This window comes from Cricetulus griseus, chromosome 2, assembly GCF_003668045.3.
Source record: "Cricetulus griseus strain 17A/GY chromosome 2, alternate assembly CriGri-PICRH-1.0, whole genome shotgun sequence".
Classification (NCBI taxonomy): Eukaryota; Metazoa; Chordata; class Mammalia; order Rodentia; family Cricetidae; genus Cricetulus; species Cricetulus griseus.
In genome coordinates this window covers 38,055,563-38,076,401 of record NC_048595.1, presented here as the reverse complement: position 1 = coordinate 38,076,401, position 20,839 = coordinate 38,055,563, and the positions used below count along the sequence as shown (strand labels likewise).

The following is a 20,839-nucleotide window of genomic DNA, read 5'->3' as shown; positions in this document are numbered from 1 at the left end:
GCCTTGAGAGTTTTGCTCTGCAAAGCTGCCTCCATGATACAGGTCAAAAGACACAGAGAAGTAAATGGAACTTATGATATTTTTAATCTGAGGGGTAAATGCTCACATGCATGATGTGAGGGTCATTTTCTTTTATTCTTCATTAATTCTAATCTCTTGTCATAATGGTCTTTAATTTCTTAGCTCTATTTTTTTAGTTCCAAGTCTAATTCCAATTCCAATTTCTCCTGATTCTTGTTCATCTAGCTTAAATACACTTTTTTTCAGGAGGCTTGAAGCAATCACAAGTTACATCTCATTGGGTAAATGATAAGGGCAGAACCATTTACCAGGGCAACACAAGTTTCAGGTTTCAGGAATAAGACTGTGATAAGAGCTCAATGTAACAATGGCCAGTTAGATAATGTTTGAGTCTTAGATGGGTTAGATAGGTCTTTTATCAGCTAGACTTGGCAAGTGAAGAATTGGCATGATTTTTTAGGCTGCTTTGTATAAAAACCTTGATCAGACACCTGTGAATCTATTTTAGTTTGCTATAAATCTTCTGAAAGACTTTGATCCTACAAGAACAGACCCCTGAAATTTTATACAATAAGTAAATTTATGAAAGTTCCATTTGACCTCTCCAGAAGGACATGTTGTTTGGCCAAATTGTTCTGTCAGTAAGACAAGTGTAGAGACCATGTTTCTAAGTTTCTCACTGTAATGTGGAGAGCTTGTTTTATTTACCAGAATGATTTAATATAGAAATAAATCATCTTCCTGACTATGGACAAATATATATGCCATTAAGATTGAGATGTAATCACTAGATTACATGTAAACATTACATGAAAAGCATGGTAATGGAAATGCAATATCTGTATTTGCATAAGAAAGATTACAAACAGGAGCAACAGTTTTCAGAGTCTGTGGCCCTGCAGATCATACCTGACAGGCTTCCTCCAACAGAGAATCATTCCTCTGGTGGGCTGACATCTGAACTATCAATTACTACCTGCTGTAAGTGTATCATATCCTGCACTAGCTTGAGACACTTTTTACTGACATTTGTGGCTATTATGAAGAGTGTTATTTGCCTGATTTCTTTCTAATCCTGCTTATAAGTTATATATAATAGGGCCAAATATTTTTTGAGTTAATCTTGTATCCAGCCACTTCACTGAAGATATTTATCAGCAGTAGGAGTTGCCTGGTAGAATTTTGTTGGTCACTTACATATACTATCATATCATCTGCAAATAGTTGTACTTTGACTCCTCCCTTTCCAATTTGTATGCCATTGATCTCCTTTAGCTGTCTTATTGATCTAGCTAACACTTCAAGTACTATATTGAATAGATATGAAGAGAATGGACAGCCTTGTCTTGTCCCTGATTTTAATAGAATTGCTTTGAGTTTCTCTCCATTTATATTGATATTGGCTGCTGGCTTGCAATGCATGACTTTTATTATGTTTATGTATATTCCTTGTATCCATATTCTCTCCAATACATTTGTCATGAAGGGGTGTTAGATTTTGTCTAAGTCTTTTTAGCATCCAATGAGATGATCAATGTGGGTTTTTTTCTTTTAGTTTGTTTATATATGGTGGATTACAAGGACAGATTTTCATAAATTGTATCATTGCCCCATCTCTAGGATGACTCCTACTTGATCATGGTGGATGATCTTTTTGATGAGTTTTTTTAAATCCAGTTTGCAAGTATTTTATTGATTATTTTTGTATCGATGTTCATAAAGGATATTAGTCTGTAATTCTTTTTTGTTGTATCTTTGTGTGGTTTGTGTATCAGAGTGATTGTGGCCTCATGAAAATTTCCCAACCTAAAGAAGGGCCTGCCTATAAAGGTACAATAAGCTTACAGAGCACTGAATAGACTGGATCAGAAAGAAATGTCCACTGACCACATGATAATCAAAATACTACACATACAGAATAGAAAAGGAATATTAAAAGCTGCAAAGGTTTTATATGTTACTTGTCTTGTCCATGATTTTAGTGTAATTCCTTTGGGTTTCTCTCCATTTAATTTTATATTGGCTGCTGGTTTGCTACCAGCCAAATAACATATACAAGCATTTATCTATTAGAATTATACCTGACTTCTCAGTGGAGACTGTAAAAGCCAGGAGGGGCTGGACAGATGTTCTGTAAACTCTAATAGATCATGGATGTTATTCTAGATTACTATATCCAGCAAATTTAAATCATCATAGATGAAGAAAACAAGATATTTCAAGACAAAGTCAAATTTAAACAATGTCCATCCACAAATTCATCTCTATTGAAGATTCTAGAAGGAAAACTCTAACTCAAGGAAGTTATCTAAATCCATGATAACACAGGTGAAGAAAAATCCAATACTAGAAAAATCCAGAGGGGCAACACACACACACACACACACACACACACACACACACACACACACACACACACAATTACTACTACCACTGGTACTACTACCAACAACAACAATAACACCATAACAGAAATTGACAGTAGCCATTGATCAATAATATCTCTCAATATCTATGGACTTAAAATTCACCAATAAAAAACAAGGTTAACAGAACAGATATAAAAACAGAATATATCTTTCCAATCAAAGGTACCTAAGAAGAAAGCTTGTGTAGCTATCCTAGTATCTAACAACATAGACTTCAACCCAAAAATAATCAAAAGAGATGGAGAAGAATTTTTTTGTACTCATCAAAGGAAAAATCCACCAGGGACAGTGTCTCAGTTCTGAACATCTATGCCTCAAATACAAAGCCACCCACAGCTGTATTAAAACATTGCTAAAACTTATATCACATATTGGACCACATACATTAAGAGTGGGAGACTTCAACACTTCACTCTCGATAATGGACAGGATATCCAGAGAGTAATCAATCAGAGAAACAACTAACATTTTATGATTCAAATGGATCTAACAGATACCTAGAGAACATTTCACACAAACACAAAAGAATATACCTTCTTCTCAGCACCTTATGAAACCTTCTACAAAATCAAACATGTACTTGTTCACAGAGTTAAGTCTCAAAAGACAGAAAAGAATTGGAATAATCCATTCTATATTATCATATCACCATGGATTCAAGCTGTAGTTCAACAACAACACAAACTACAGAAATCCTACAAAGTTATGGAAACTGAATAAATCTCAACTAAGTTACCACTGAGTCAAAGAAGAAATAAAAAAGGCAATGATTTTCTAGAATTCAATGAAAATGAATGTACAACATACCCAAACTTATGGACCCAATAAAAGCATTGCTAAGAGGAAAGTTCATTGCACTGCATGTCCACATAGAGAATTCTCATTGGAGAAATCTCATACTAGTTACATAACAGCACTTCTAAAAGCTCAAGAAGGAAAAGGAGCAAACATACCAAAGAGGAGTAGATGGCAAGAAGTAAACTGAGGGCTGAAATCAACAAAATAGAAACAAGGAGAACAATACAAAGAATCAATGAAACAAATAGTTGCTTCTTTGAGAAAATCAACAAGCTGGACAAACTCTTTTACAATCTAACTGAAAGACATGGAGAATATATTCAAATTAACAAAAGAAGAAATGAGCAGGGCACTGGTGGGCTCATGCCTTTAATCCCAGCACTCAGGAGGCAGAGGCAGGCGGATCTATGCGAGTTTGAGGCCAGCCTGGTCTCTAGAGCGAGTGCCAGGATAGGCTCCAAAGCTACACAGAGAAACCCTGTCTGGAAAAACCAAAAAAAAGAGAAAGAAATGAAAAGGGGGTATAACAACAGACACTGAGGTAATCCAGAGAATCATCAAGTCATGATTCAAAACCTGTACTCTTCAAAACTGGAAAAATCTTTAAAAAAAAAACCTACTAATTTCTTGATAGATACCACTTACTAAAATTAAATTAAAATCAGATAAACAATTTAATTATTCCTATAACTCCTAAGAAAATAGAAGCAGTCATTAAAATATCCAAACCAAAAGAAGCCCATGGTCAGATGGTTTCAGCACAGAATTCTACCAAACTTTCAAAAAAGAGTTAATAGCAATACTCCTTAAATTATTCCACAAAATTGAAAGAAAAAGAACATCGCCAAATAAACATTTAAGACCTTATTTTATTCCTTATGAAAAACAATTTCACTATTTAAATAACAATTTATCAATTTGCTTAAATACAAATTTTAGCAAGTTTCTTATTGGAAAAATCATAATGCTAAGATAATCAACTTTGTTTTTCTTCTTACATTTAGTAAGTTTGACAGAACAGAAATTAACACTATAAAATATCTTCTATTCCCACCGTTTATTCCAATTAGTGATTCAATGTCAAAGTTGACAATTTTTGAATCTCTAACCTGACAGAGAATCGGATGTAACCACCTTGTATCAAAAGGCAAAATTCAAAACAAAAAACCCAAAGATATGTTTTACCTGGGGAATACTTACAGGGTACTTTAACATATCCTGCTGATGATTCTGAAACAGATGAAAGGGTTATATACTAAGACATTATATATATATATATATATATATATATATATATATAATTATATATATATAATTCATTATATATAATGAATTAAGAAGGGTTATGAATAAACATTCAATGAGTAATAATTAAGCAGACATGAAAAAAGATAAGAACTATGCAATTCAAGAAGCTCTGTCTAACTTTACCAGAAATGAAGCATAAATTTATACAAGTTTATTATAAAGTACATCAAATACTAAATCAGTTAAATTTTAAATTAAAGTATCTTTGGGATTAAGTAGCTAGTCATGAAGGAATTTTTTCTCTTTTGTGTTGAAGAGAAACAGGCAGAGGTAGAGGAGGAGAGGGAGACAGAGGGTAATAGGGAGAGACTGTTTTAAATAAAAGTTATGTCCTGTCGCTGCTACTTTAAGTTCTTTTTTTCCTTCCCAGAGAAATTCATGGTGACTGGCTTAGAAGGGCCAGTTGTGGCTCCATTGGGTGGAAACCTTGAACTCAGCTGTCAGTTATTCCCATCACAAGATGCACAGCACATGGAGATTCGTTGGTTCCGGCACCATTATACACAGCCAGTACACCTTTACAGGGATGGTAAAGACATATATGGAGAAACTATCTTGAAGTATGTGGAACGGACAGAACTCCTTAAAGATGCCATTGGAGAAGGAAGAGTGACCCTCAGGATCTTTAATGTGACTGTTGATGATGATGGGCCATACCACTGTGTCTTCAAAGACAGCAATTTTTATGAAGAGCACATCACAGAGGTCAAGGTCACAGGTAGGCATGGATCTTTCTGAGGTTTCTATGAATTCACATTCTCAATATGTCAGCATTTGAAGATTAGGAAATTTTCAGTGTTTCTGGGTCTATATTACATTGTTTGATTACCAAAATCAGTTTTATAATTTTTTAATTAGTTCAAAAATAATATTATGGCTGTATGCACATCAAGTCTTATCAGTAAATTCTGTTTTAGGTTTACACAAATTGCCAGATTTCTAACATATATACCAAGCAAAGATTCCCTGACTCTTCAGGCTTTAGTAATCAGTTAAAATGGGGGGTTCTATTTCCCATTTCATTCACTTAAAAATGCTGTTTTATCCCGGTGTTCCCCACCAGCTGTGGGCTTGCAGGTACAGATTCATGTTCATCCTCCCAATACCAAAGGTGTAATAGTGGAATGTAACTCTGGAGGTTGGTTCCCAAAGCCTCTCATGGAATGGAGGGACAGCAGAGGAGAGGTCATTCCAGCTGCAACAAAATCTCATTCTCAGGATGAAGGCAAACTATTCAATATAAAGATGATTCTTCTCATTAGAGACAGTTCCTCCCCAAAAGTCACTTGCTACCTTCAGAACCCTTTGACAGGCCAAGAGCAAAGGACCAGTGTTGCCATATCAGGTAAAGTTTGAGTATTTTTTTCTTTAGTATCAACTATTTCAGATAATTTAAAGCTAAACAGAATGTTCATTTTCCTAATTGACTTGGTTTCCAAAGCACTAGTTTATTTTAGTTTTATCCATCATATTATCTTATCTTGATTACTGTCTTTTCCACATTCTTTGATTTCAATTTGCCTACTATATAATGGTATTCTATGGTAGTTTAAAAATTTCTTTATTTGGGGATATTTTACACACACACACACACACACACACACACACACACACACACACACACACACACACACACAGTGAAGTATTATTATATCTACCTCTTTTCAGCTACCCCCTTATCCTTTTCAACACAACCATTTGTTTCCTGTGTAAGTTCTGTTCTCCTAATAAATTCCACTTCATGTTACTAGGTCAAGCATCCTGATTTCCACACTCAGACTAACATCTTCCAACTCCATATCCTTTTTGTAATTATAACCAACTATGTCCATTTAGTGCTTCCCATATGTGAATGACTGTGGGGGCATCCACTGGACCATGTGAAACCTCTAAGTGGCTACATCCTAACCAGATAATGAATTACTTTCTCTCAGAAACTATCTACTGCAAATTGTTCCACAGTTTGGGATGGGACCTGGAGGTCACTGACCCCATCTCTGCTAGGATTTTAACTGACTTGATCTCATGAAGGTCTGGTCCAGTGACTATGCATTCTTGTGGGCAACATCCATACCATATCCAAAAGAATTCATTTTAGAGTACTCTCATCCCCATCCTCTGGCTCTTAGATTCTTTCTGCCCTCACTTCTCAAATGTTTCCTGAGCCTTAATGATGGTGGGACTAATACAGATGTTATGTTTAGGAACTGAGTACTCAGTTTCTTTTTCTCAGAATTTTGACCATTGGCTATTTCCCATTGCAAAGGAAATGCCTCTGACCAAGATTGTGAAGAATGTAGGTTTGTGAGTGTAAATATAATTATTTAGAAAACAACTGGGTGTAGTTGTATAAAGCTCCAAAATCTTCAACAATCAGTCAACATAAACACTGAGAAAAATAACAATAACATATAATACACTAGTGCTAATGAGTTTCTGAGTAAGGAGCTTTTGACCAAGATTGTGGTATTAGGGATGAAATTCCCTCCTGTGGAGCAGGTGTCAAACAAAATCAGAAAACAGTTTACCTCATTAAAGTTGTACCACTATTGCCCCAGTATGTACAGCTTACATAAAACTTCAGTATTCTAGTATGCAGAGTTAAGAATAGGGCAGGACCATTGGTCTCTTTTCTTCCAGCCACCTGTGTGGAAGCTTCCAGTACTATACAAGCTAGTCAACAAGGATGAAGCTTGATTAATTCACTGCCTTCCAAATTACACATCATATATTCAGCTTCTCTAAACAAAATTCTTCAAGTAATTCTTAACTTCTTTCTGTATGGAGGTAGATGTTTTTAAAATGTATTTAGAGACTCATTGTTACTGTAATCCCAAAGCATAAATTTGATTCTTGGATTTGATGATCTAGATTCAGTCCTGTATTTCAAATGAAAAACAGAAAAAGATCTTGATGATGAGTGAACTGTGTTTGAACCAAGGGACTCACATGGTTCAAAGAAAGAACCCCTTCACACAGTAGTCCCCTGACTTCCTGATGTACATACATGAGCGTGTACACACACACACACACACACACACACACACACACACACACACACACACACACATACAAACACACAAATAGATAAATTTATAAGCTGAATAAAATTTAGAAAAAGATGTTGATGGTAATATATGATATGGAAATTTAATTTTAGTGGAGTCAAATACAAATCTGATTGCATCTCACTAGTAGTATCAGCTGCTGTCAGATTACATAGACAAGGATGAATAAATAAAAGAGTTGAGGGTTTTTTGAGGAAGACATCATGATAATGGTGTCAAGAAAGTTGTTGCTTTGTTAGGACTAGAGGGAAATCTCTTTATGGTGCAGGGTGTTTTTCAGACCTATGTTCCTGGAGTTCAAGATATGTAGAGAGAAAGAGCAACTCATAAAATAAAAGGGCAGAGAAAAAAATGGGAGTAGTCAAGTTGATGACTGTATTCTTCATGATCATTTTTGATCACTATTACCCCTGCCATCCAGTTGTAAGACTCCATCATCCATGCTCAGTTTTAGCAATTGGATCCTCAAATTTCCCAGTGCTACTTTTGCTCATGATTATATACAATCAACCAATAGGAGAAAAGACTTATTAAAAAGTAGTCATGAAACATTACTCTCTGTTCAAGTTCTTGAAAATTTCCCCCATTTTTTCCAGAATAAAATGTCTCACGGTGTTCTGTGTTGTATTTGCCCATTATCTTATTTGATCTCATCTTCTATAAGCTTCAATTTTCCACACCAATCTACTCACATGAACTCTGCTTCTTTTCATCCATAAAGACTAACTCTTACCCTCAGGTCTTCACTATGGATGTCGTTTATTCTCAGCATACTATAAATCACACTCACTCCCTATTTCTTTTAACTGTCTTCTGCTCAACTATAAACTGTCTTAAAGACTACATAGACAAGAAAACCTAAAAGCGTATGATCTCTCTCCTCTACACACCCGGTATTCTGTTACTTCACCATTTCTTATTTTTTAAGAATTATTTCCCTTTAACCTACTGTTTAACTTAATTACATTATTGTCCCTTACCTACCTATATCTCAAAAGCATAAAAGTAAATCTTTGTTGGCTGTATATACTGATATGTGTAAACTGTTTTAAATATTTTATACCATATTATCTTCAAACAAAACCAATTGAAATAACTGAATTGAAATAAAACTTAAAGTGTACCTTATAAACTAGCAAATAATCATGCATGTGTCAGTTGCTTATATGTGTATATGATACCAATGTAAGATTGACATGAAGAGAGGCATGATGAAAATTCAAAAGAATTATATAGGGATAACTCGCCTAACACTTTAGACAATTTAGTTTCTTCAAAATATCTCTGCATTCATTTTTCACTCCAGTTCATTTTCTTATTCAATTAAATCTTCAATAAGAAAGTAAAGCTTTGTACTATAGTTGTGTCAGAAACAGGAAGATAAATAACTCCAAGATATAAACAAAATTTCAATAATCTAGCCTCATTCCAGAGTTCATAGCATTTATGTATACATATACATGTGTGTGTGTGTGTGTGTGTGCGCACGCGTATGCATGCACATACTCTCTCACAACATACATATATATGACATACTATGTGTATAGAAACACATATAAATCACATATGTATATAGTATATCTATAATATGTACATATATAAAAAACAAAGAAAATGGGAGATATTTGTTACTTATTTACAACTTGAATCTTACACTATTTCATACTGGGCTTAGCTTAATTTCAGCCCTGCCATGCTTTTCATTGGGCCCACAATAATTTTCCCTAAAGTGTATTATATCGAATATGAGTGATATGAGATCTTAAATAGAAACATACATTGCAGGCATCATCATTTGTTATGGGATGGGTACAAACACTTGATATTTCCTACATTCTAATATTTGTAACCATCTATTTCAGATGCATTTTTTTCATGGAATAGGAAATGGAAAATGATTTTGAGTGTGATATTATTTGTGATGGTGTTCTCTGTAATGGATTCTAGTTGTCAGATATATATCAGAAAACAAAGTAAGTGGGTTGAAAGATGGGAGATGTAAAGTGGGAAAGTGGGGGGCTGGTTGCTAAAACTGAAGGAACATTGATTCCCAAGCCTTTCTGTTTATAATGCACTAATCATCAGTTAGATGCACGTCCTTAGTTACTCCTTGTTCCTAGATTTCTTATCTTTCTGCTGGAGCTGTTGGCAAAGCTGTTTACAAAACTTGGAGTCCTAGAACCTCAATCATGTTGGAATTTCTTTGCCCTATTATGTTAGAGACCTAAACTAACCTGGAGAACATTTTAAAATGTAATGCCATCCTCATAGGTTTGTCATTCGTTTCTTTGGGGATACAATGATCATGTCAGGGTTTACAGTAATGTCCTCAATTGTACATGGTAAAATGACTAAACAGAGGACGTCTTTCACAGCAAAGGGAGAATAGAACACAGAGAGAAGGTGTTTCATGAATTCTAAATACCTAGATACAGATTTGGAGTTTAAGCTGAAGATCAGAAAAACAAAGCAACCAGACTGTAGCACTTACCTCTACCAAGGCTGAAATACAGATCCTGTCGTCCATGTGCCTGGAAACTAAATCTCATATGAGACCCTTTGCTTCTACCTTATGTAACAATCTAGACTGGGATTAAAGGCATGAGCTCTGTTACTCTTTTAGACTGAATCACTCTCATGTAGTCCTGGGTGGCCTTGAACTCACAGAGATCTATCTGCCTCTGTCTCCTGAGTCTTGGGATTAAAGATATGTGCCACCACTGCCAGCTTCTATGGCTAACTAACTGTGGTTGGCTTTGCATTCTGATCCCCAGGCAAGCTTTATTAAATCATAAACAATATATCACCATACGAAGGGTACTAAATGTGACATCTGGTGATTTACTTACAATAGAAGACAAAATTTTCATCCATTCTCAACTGTACTTCATTCAGGAGAAGATCATGGAAGGATTGCTATAGTTATATCATAAAAAAATCTGCCTTGGATTTGGGGTTTCTCTCAATTTAAAAAAAACCTCAAATACAGATTTCTTTTGAAAGAGTACAATTAGGCCTCCTAGATCTACTTCTATAAGTAGTTTAGCCATCAGGGAAGGGTTTCAATCTTAGTGGTCTCAAACTTCTCTTTAGTCCATAAATTTCCTGATGACATTTAAAACTGGCATTCTAGCCTGAGCTTGCTAGTGTACTCAAGTAGCTTTCATTTTCTACAATTGCATCTAAGGGATGTAGGGAAGTGTGATTGAAAGACATGTGGACAAGACTGACTACAAATTTATTATTCTTCGGAATGACCTTGAATTTCGTTTTTTTTTTCCTTGCAACTTCCTAACACTAAGACATAGATATGTGCTGCAAATATGATTTTAATTAATACTAGGAATGGAACCCAGTGCTTTATTTATAGTAAGCACACAGTCTATTAACTGAGCTATATCCCTAGTCTGATTTTTTTAAGTGTAAATATAAGGAAAGATACTTAGAATGTAGGTAGATATTACATAGGTTTAGTTAGTAAAGTAAACATTTTAGGTTCTCCTAAAGGTCCATGATTTCACTAGTCCTGGAAGGTTGACTAGGATTCCAGGAACAGAGATGATTCTCTCTTGTTGAACAGGTATTAAGTAATGTTATATAGTTGTTCATTCCCACTGAGGCATGCATGCCAGTATTATAGCCTAAGGGCTCCTATGGTATATGCACATGTATGTATGTAACAACAATTAAAAAATAGTCCATGTATCTTAAAGATATCAGTAGAAGAGGGGCATTATGGGAATGTTTGGAGGGAGACTTAGGAAGAAGAAAAATATATAATTATATTATCTCAAAAATCCCACATTTAAAAAAAATGTAGAACTGATTCTTTGTGTCTCACCATTATTCATCCACCAAGCATTAAATGTAGTTTTCTAAACATCTCTTGAGAGATTTACATTAAAAATATTTCTAAATAGAGCTATACTATAGAAATCTGCTCCTTTTATTCAACTGCTTCTTATTGGTGCACTTTGAACCCCTAACATTTTACTAACTTTTGTAAACAAGATGTTGAATGGATCATTTCCAAGGGGGTGGAATTAATATTACAATGAGAATTATCATATTACAGGCTGATTGACAAGAGGGAGCAAAGAAAGATGAGCTTTTGTGTAGGGAGCCGTTTCTGCATTCTCTATTACAATGATGGTGTCTGCAGACACCATCTCCATTGTAATGGAGAATGCAGGAACGGCTCCATCATTGTAATAGAGAATGTAGAAACGGCTCCCTACACTTTTGTTTTTTCTGACGGCTTGTCAATTTCAGTCCAGAACTGCTCTATCCTATAAAGCACTCTGCCCCTTCTTCATATCACTCACTGTCAGATCTCTGATCTTCTATGCCATGATGTGTTTAATAAACACAGAGAGATGACATTAGATTATAGCTAACACTTTCTTGATGTACTTTACAAACCCAAGGAACTTTTACACCATAACCAGTGACTATAACTCTATTTCCTTAGATAGGTGGTGCACATGGACTGCTCCTTGGGTCATAGGCATATTGATCCTGGTGCTTTCAGTGTTGACTGTCATAGGAGTCCTGGTGTGGTTGCATATGAAACAAAGAGGTAGGTACCATCAGGTGTATGGAATCTTCTAGTAAACTTCCCTTTACCAAATACCTAGTCACTTGTAAGACATTTGGCTAAGGAAAAGTGATGCTTGTTTGGATTGCAAGATCAATAGGCTCCTGAACTATCTTACCTGTTCTACAATTTTGTTTGCATCCTCCTCAATTTCATAGGTGTAACGGAAGCAAGGTGAAAATAACAAAATGTAGTAATTTTTATATTAATCCAGAGTTGTAGCCCCAAAGTTCATTACAGAAGTCACAAAATTGAGTGAATTTTCAGTAATGTTTTCCATCAATTTTCTTTTGTGAGATTAGGTCACAGCCTAAAATCAAACTATAGTTAACACATACAATTATCGGTATGATTTTATTATATTAGTGATCCTTTAGAACATTGTATATAGTGTTATAATCCATTTGTAAAAAGATGAACAGATACGTTCTTTGCTCAGAATGAAGTGACCCTCTTGGTCTCTTTTCACTAATTTGGTTGAACATCTATTTTGTAACATATTGATACAGCATTCTTGCTTATTTCTTAGCCTTATCATTTTGGAATATGTTTTTCTATTCTTTTACTTTAGGGTGGTACATATTATTTAAGGTAAGAAATGCGTCTTTTAGACAGGAAAAAGATGGGGTTTGTTTCTTACCCACTTAACTAATCCGTGTCTTTTGACTGGGGAGTTGATGATATTGATATCTGAAATTATTAGTGAACTCCATTGCTGTCATTGGGGGGTTTACTGTTTGTGATTTTAGTATGCTTTGTGGTTCAGTAATTAAAACTTTTTTGGCTATCCTTATTCCTCTCCTCTTCCTGAAGTATTGCTTCAAGTACTCTATGAAAAGTTCATTTGTAGGGCATGAATTATTTTAATCTGTTTATATCATGAAAATCTTACCTGTTTTCCTTCAATTATGGCAGATCATTCCTCTGGGTATAATTGCCCATGTAGACATTTGTACTCTCTTGTAACTTGGTATCCATTTTCCAGACTCTTCTAGCTTTCAGAGTTTCCTTTGAGAAATCATCTGTTATTCTGGTAGGTTTTCCATTATATATGGCTTGTAGTTTTTCTCTTTTACCTTCTGTACTCTCTTTTTGTTAATATATTTAGTGTGTTAAGTGTAATATGTCATGGAGAGTTTCTTTTCTGGTCATGTTTTATTTGGTGTTCTGTGCATTTCTTGTATCTGCATGTTTTGTCTTTTCTTAATTTGTGGAACTTTTGTTTGTGGTGATATATTCTTTATAATTTATTAAAGCTTGTCCGATGATTCAGAAAGCAAAGTCAGCCAGAAGCCATGGAAGTCAGGAACATACCTTTAATCCCAGCAGCCAGAAGCTAGGATGTTGTGGTATACAGTTTTAATCCTAGGACTCAGGATTAAGAGGTAGACTGATCTCTCTGAGTTCAAGGCCACCCAGGGATATATGAGATTGAGTCAGTCTAAAAGAGTAATAGATCACATGCCTTTAATGCCAGCACTAGTGGGGTATAAAAGGTAGAAGCAGGGCCTTCACTATTCAGTAGAAGACATTCATTCTCCAGTCACACTGAGGAGAGATTACAGCCTGAGGCTTGGTGAGAGCTCATGGAGGCAGAATCAGCCCATTCAGCCTGAAGTAGAGGTAAGAAGATAATGACCAGCTGCTTTGCTCTTCTGATATTCAACTTGAGGTTTGAACCCCAATATCAGTCTCTGGGTTTTTTCAATTTTTTGTTACATCTCTTTTCTGATTCATTTGAAAATCTGATCTATGACATTGACTTGGGATTCTTTTTTTTATGCTTGCAGTTTGTAGAGTTGATCATTTATAGTGCCCTGATATTCCTATATTTCCTTTCCTGTGCTTTAAAAAAGTTATCATTGTTGTCTTAGTTAGGGTTTCAATTTCTGTGAAAAGACACCATAACTGTAGTAACTCTTATAAAGAAAAGAAATCACTTAATTGGGGTGGCTTACATTTTCAGAGGTTTAGTCCATTATGTTTATGGTGAAATATGATGTTGTGCAGACATGGTTCTGGAGAAGTAGCCAAGTATCCTATATCTTATCTCATAGGCATCAGGAAGTGGTCTGAGTCACTGGGAAGTATATTGAACATATATGAGACCTCAAATCCTACCTCTACAGTGACACATTTCCTCTAAAAAAGCTCACCTACTTCAACAACACCACATCTAAGAGTGCCACTCTCTTAGGACCAGTCTTTCACCGACTGGTCCAATTCTTCTGCTTTACCTTCAAGTCCTGACATTCTGACTTCTGTTTGATTCAGTCTCTTGGTAAGCCATTCCCTTGAATTTTTTCTCGGTAATTATGTTTCTTTATTGAATTAGATCTTCAAACTTCTATTATCTTCATAATTTTATTCAGTGGTTTGCATTTCCTTGCATTTCAATTGAGAGGTTTTTTTCTGTCCTCTAATAAGTTCATTCAGTTGTTTGCTTGTATTCTCTTTAGAGTTATTGAATTCTTTGATTATATTTATGATTATTCTTTAAAATGCAGGTTCTTAGTTTCATTTGGGTGATTCTCATGTGGAGAGTATAGGACTTGTCTATAGAACTCTTGTATAGTATTGGTAGACTTTATCAAGAGGAAATATTGTCTTGATCTTAGATATGGTTTGTTTCTTTGTGGTGGGACATAGACACAGGAGTTGTTTTACTGGCTGTGTATCTGGTATAAGATCCTAGTTTACCTATGTTTCTATGGATGAAAATTTGGTTCTGCTTTTGTTTTTGCCAAGCCTTGGTTGATTTCAGGTCACGTAGGAGGAGTAGCTGGGTCAGCCTTACTATATTTAGCATTGATTTTTGATTGGAGATATTGGTGTGACTGTGATCCACTTGTAACCATGTGATGCGATTCTTGTGAATCCTGTGAGGCTGTGTGGGGTTATTCCAAGGAAGTCTCTTGGTATGGTTCCCATCTAGGCCTGGACATGGAAAGGTAGGTAGAAGAAAATAAGGATAGAAATATGAAGTTCTAGTGTTTATGACTTCTGAGAATTGTGAAAACTCTTCTATTTCAGAGTGTCTGGTCCTCTAACAGTATTTATCCTTGTTTGATTTCTGTTGCTGTCTAAAGCACCATAAAATAGCAAATGGAAGGAATGGGTTTATCTCATCTTGCAACTTTCATGTCACCATCCATCACTAAAGGAAGTTAGGTCAAGAACTCAAAGTAGGAACCTGAAAGCGAGAACTGAAGCAGAGGCCATGGAGGAATGCTGCATATGGGATCAGTTATCAAGTATTGTTTAGCCTGCTTTCTTGTACCACCCAAGTCGGTTATTTTAAGGGGTGGCACTGCTCCCAGTGAACTATACCCTCCCATAGAAATCATTAATAAGAAAGGTTCACACAGAATTGCTACAGGCCAATCTAATAGACATATTTGCTCAATTTAGGCCCATTCTTCCCCAATGAACTTTGCTTCTGTCAAGTTTACAAAGCCTGACAGCGTAGTACCCACTACATGGCATATGCTACAAGCCACAGCAATCTGAGCATACTCTGCATTGGAGAAAGCACAAAAAAGGCTCCAAACTCTGGAAAACCAAAGCTACCACAATGCTGATGACAGGAGGATTAGGTTTTCTTTCCTCACAACTACATCTAGGTTTCACCGGCAGAGCCCAACTTCAACACCAACCACTTATCTTATAGCCTTCTCTCCCACACTTTTACCTTCAGAAGACACAGAGCAATAGAACCCAAGACTGTAGTCCAGCTTTATTTTCTCTGCTGCAACCATTCTAATTTTTGCAACTCTCTCCAGTTCCTATTTCAGATGCACATTTTGAATTGGATACTTTGTGGTTGGAAGATATAAGTGTCATCCTGTGTGCTCTTATGGTATCTGCCACCATGCTCATTTCCTATGTATACTTCAAATTGAAAGGTAAGTGAGATAAGTGCAACAACTCATAGAATGTGTTTCTGTGTAAATTTAGATACCAAAAACTGCAATTCCTAATCATTGTACCTTAGTTTGTTGTTGTTTTGATTTTTGGAACACAGAAAGCATGTGTTCTCTATAAACACTTTCAGTTTATACATTTCTCAAGTCTTCTAGTGAATATAGTCATACTATTGAATGCTGGTACGTCAAATGCTAAGAACAGCCTCAAATCTGACTACACACTTGTGATAAATGCATCAGGGAATGATGGAAAGATTGTTATGTTCCATCCATTTTCTGAAGTCTTGCGTGACTTCCTCCTATTTTATCTCAAATTTTAAGATGATAATGTAATGCCACAAATTCATCTATGAGAAACATGCAAGTTTTCACAAGGAATGGACAAGGAAAACTCCCAATCTTACATTCATATCTTAGAAACATTCCACAACTTATGGCCTGCTTTTATTTTGCAACTTATTGTCTTTATGCAAACATATAGAGCTATCAAAAAGTAAGCCAGAATAGAATTTTCAACACCTGTTTATTTGATCTACCAATAGCCTACAACCCTAAAGCATTCCATTAAAAATGTTCACATTATTAATTAATTGTAATTTTTATTGCCAGTGAGCTTTCCCCTCAAATACAACAAAAAGCTAAAGTGAGTTCTTACAGATGATCCAGAGAAATTATTTTTAAAAGACCCATAGATTAAACCCCACAAATGATGTTCTATATTTTAATATTTGCATCTGTTGACTTGGTTTTCTATAGGACTTTTGTTGAAGATGCTGGTATGGATTTGGGCAAGCCATAATGGGGATATTTGTCAAGCCCCAGCAGTACTTATCAAGTCTTAGCAGTTGGGATGTACCAATGCAAGAGACATGTGGGGCATTATAATGCAAATTATCATTCCTGTACCCAAATTCTGCTAGGAAATTCTCCTTCACTCTCTTGCATTAAGAAGAATGGATTAATAATAAAGAGAAACTATAAGAAATGTATGCCTAATATTCTTCTAGCCCAAATCACATTTACCTATTGACTCAATGGAATACAGCAGGAGAGAATCAATGAGGACTTGAGAAAGTCTCACAATACAGGAAACTACAGGAACAAAAACAAATTCTCTTCTCAGCTACCTGTGACAGCAGTGTTATTAACATTGCTTCTTTGTGTCCATTGAGAACAATGATACAGTTGATTTATCCATTTACATATATCATCAATTGATCTTTGTTTATCTAGATTCTGTGAAAACTAAGTTAATACAATATATCGTTGATTTCAACTAGAGATTACACACTGCAACGAACTTAGAACATATCTTTCTATAAATTGCTTTTAGTCTATTCTAATGTATATCAATTTGTTAATACATAATTTTATTACAAAATGTTAATGAAGAGACAAGCAAAAATTGAAATTGATCAAAATTCACTGCTGATTCAAATGCCTTCAATTAGCTTTAAAATTTTGAGCAAAAAATCATCCAGGAGCAATAACCAGATCAACTTTCTAAAAACATATGATGTCTCCAAATATGTGTATGTCCTGTACAATTTTTATACTCTTGAGGTATGGTAATTCTACATGGTCAATGCTCATATGGGACTTACTCTATAATCCAAGCTGGCTTTCATTATTGCAGTCCTCATGCACCAGCCTCTCAAGTACTGAAACTATAGGTCCATGACACCCAGTTCTAGTGTTACTTCATTTTTCTCATTTTTACAAGGTTTGTATTGGAATCCCAGGTTTTTTTTTTAAGTAACTGAACTCTCTGTATCCTTTTGGTTCTCCTCCTATGCTGAAAGGTTGATAACAATTATAATTCTATAAATTCACATTTGGAAGTTATAACAAAAGGGGATATATAAGGGTACACAGGGAGTTTTAAGAAATATTTTTAAAGCACACATACATACCCTGTGTCATTTCTGATGTCTTTCATATAAGCATCAATTTTATTTTGTAATATCATTTTCTAAGTAATGTATAGCCCGTGGAAATTCATTGCAACCTTAATCCTAAGAATTCAGAGAAAGACAGACACAGTGACACAGCAAGTATCTATGGCTCCTTTTTCTCAATAAACTATTCACTCCAGTACAAGGGACACTCAAAGAGGGATGCATGTATCTCCCTGGGAAGGTGAAATAGAATAGATTTTGCCTGTGAGCTAAGAGATGGTGGGGACAGGAACAGGAAAGATGGGGTATGGAGGGAGAGAGTATTGGGAGAGATGGATAGAATTTGGGGGCATTTGTGATAAGGAAACCTAGTGCAATGGGAACCCCATGGAATCAATGAGGGTCAACTTAGTGAAGACTACTTCTAATGGGGGATATGGAGTCTGAATACGTCATCTTCTGTAACCAGGCAAAGCTTCCAATGGTAACACTGGAACATCAAATCAGACACAAAATCTTAGACAAATTATCTGCCCTATCTTCTAGGTGTGCTGAGGTAAAGACAGTGAAGATCTTGTGGGAGTGGCCTGCCAATGACTGGTCCAACTTGAGGCCCATGACACAAGAGAGAACCCACATAAGATATACTGCCTGGAGAGCCAAGAACTAGTGACTGGATAGCCCAAAGACCTAGATAGAACCAAAAACAACTGGCAAAATAAAAGAAAAAGAAAAAAGTCAATTAAATGATTCTTAATGATACTCTGCTATATTCGTAGCTCATCTCCAAAACTATCATCTCAGTGAGGTGTCATCCAGCAAGTGATGGGAGCAGATGTAGAGGCTCACTGCTAAACAAAATGAAGACATCAGAGAACTGCTCAGAAGAGAGGGAGGAAGGATTCTAGAAGCCAGAGGGGTCAAGTACCTCAGAAGGACATGGCTCACAAAAATCAACTAAGAAGGGCTCATAGGAGCTCACAGAGACTCCAAGTAACAGTCATGGAGTCTGTATGGATGTGAGCTAAGTACTCCACATGTATGTTAATTTTGTATACCTTTTGTGGTGGTTTTGGGGACTCCTAACATTGGGAGTGGGTTTTGTCTCTGACTCTTTTGCCTGCTCTTTGGACAATTTTACTCCTACTGGATTGCCTTATCCAGCCTTGATATGACGGTTTGTGTCTAGTCTTATTGCATCTTGTTGTGATATATTCCATTGATATCCGGGAGGCCTGCTCTTTTCTGAAGGGAAGGAAGAGGAATGGATCCAGTGGAGAAGGGAGGTGGCAGGAGAACTGATAGGAGTGGAGGAATGGTAAACTAAAGTCAAGTTGTTATGTATGAGAGAAGAAAAAACAAATGAACAAACAAAAATAAATAAGGGAAATATTCAAATCGAGTCAAACTCTTTCCTAAGGTGCCCATTTTACTTGCAGATTTCTCCCTAGAGGTGCTTTTCTCTCATTGATTTAAACCAGGGAACTCAAGCTAATGAAAAAATCAAAGTTGTTACTTTTACCTTTGTAAGATACCTGCATTATCTTACAGGACATCAGTATGTTACTGTATGAGTTCTCAATTATCCTTACTTTTAGTAAGATATTATTACTTTGACAAGTTACCTACAGAAGTTAAGGGACTAAAAATAGGACCAGACTTCTCATGCAGAACTGTGGTTACAGAGACTAGAGAAAAACATTAGCTAAGATCTTAGAGAAAAATATGGTTCTATAATTCTGGAAATGCCCAGATGGAGAAGAAACACGTGCCATTCAAATTTGCATTCCACTGTTCATTAGATCTTGTGAAGATCATTTTAACTCAAATTCAAAGGTGGAAATATGGTCAGAATAAGAGTAATAGGAATAGTGAAAATGAAAGCAATAATTCACATGGCAAACAGATGTAATTGCCTAAAACTAGAAATAATTTAATGTAACTAATGAAGTTATGTATTTATGTCCAATAAAATGTAGTAAATAAACAAGTAGCTAAAAAAACTATTTCCAAGCAAGAAAGAGAAAGATAAATTCAGCATATTCTCTTGAGTGTATGAGACAAGATCTTTGACAAGAGCAAAATGGAATAGAGATCACTTAAGACAGGAAAACCTCTTTTATTTTTATTTTTATAATTGTAATTAATTAGACCAATTTAAAATTAAAAACAAGCTTGTTTTACATATCAATCCCAGTTCTCTCTCACTCCCCTCCTCTCCTGCCCCCCATCCAAACCCCTTTCTGCTTGCCAGGGGAGGTGTGGCCTTCCATGGGAAGTTTTCAAAGTCTGTCATATCATTTGGAGCAGGGCCTAGACCCTCCCACATGTGTCTAGGCTGAGAGAGTATCCCTCTATGTGGAGTGGGCTCCGAAAGTCCATTCATGTACTAGGGATAAATACTGATCCACTACCAGAGGCCGACGGGGAACAACTTTAAGGACAAGTTCAAAAAGCAGGCCAATGATAGAGTAAATGAGTTATCTCTGCTTCTTCCACAGCAGGAGAAGATAACTACCTGTTAAACAAGCTGTGCTGAATATGAAAGGATAATAACAAGAAAGGTAACAGTGGGTATCTTTTGGTGTGCCCTACTATATAGTATGTTACTAAGCAAAACACCATGCACAGCAGAGTTAGTGCAAGAGGTTTACTAGGGGAGGAAGAGAGCAAAAGAGTGAAAGGCCATGTCAGAGTGGGGTCATGAGAGCAATAGACAGACAAGAGAAAGAAGACAAGCAAAAGAGAAAAGAAAGGCAAGGGAGAAGAGAAGAGACAAAGAGGAGATAGAGGC

General features: G+C 35.8%; 1 protein-coding gene across 3 annotated transcripts in view; it reads left to right on the top strand.

Annotated features, from left to right (window-relative positions):
* The window catches only part of LOC100758417 (selection and upkeep of intraepithelial T-cells protein 1-like), a 36,552-nt gene extending 16,273 nt beyond the window's left edge, over window positions 1–20,279 (top strand). For 2 of the 3 annotated variants that reach the window (XM_027402477.2, XM_027402475.2), the window contains 6 exons: window positions 4,927–5,274; window positions 5,620–5,901; window positions 9,487–9,597; window positions 12,096–12,203; window positions 16,004–16,126; window positions 18,825–20,279. In XM_027402477.2, the coding sequence (XP_027258278.1) occupies window positions 4,935–5,274; window positions 5,620–5,901; window positions 9,487–9,597; window positions 12,096–12,203; window positions 16,004–16,126; window positions 18,825–18,871 (1,011 nt within the window). In that variant the 5' untranslated portion in view covers window positions 4,927–4,934 and the 3' untranslated portion in view covers window positions 18,872–20,279. Of the gene's footprint in view, window positions 1–4,926; window positions 5,275–5,619; window positions 5,902–9,486; window positions 9,598–12,095; window positions 12,204–16,003; window positions 16,127–18,591 lie in introns of all 3 variants that reach the window. The other variant, XM_035439717.1, reaches the window with a different exon arrangement.
* Window positions 20,280–20,839: the final 560 nt, after the last annotated feature.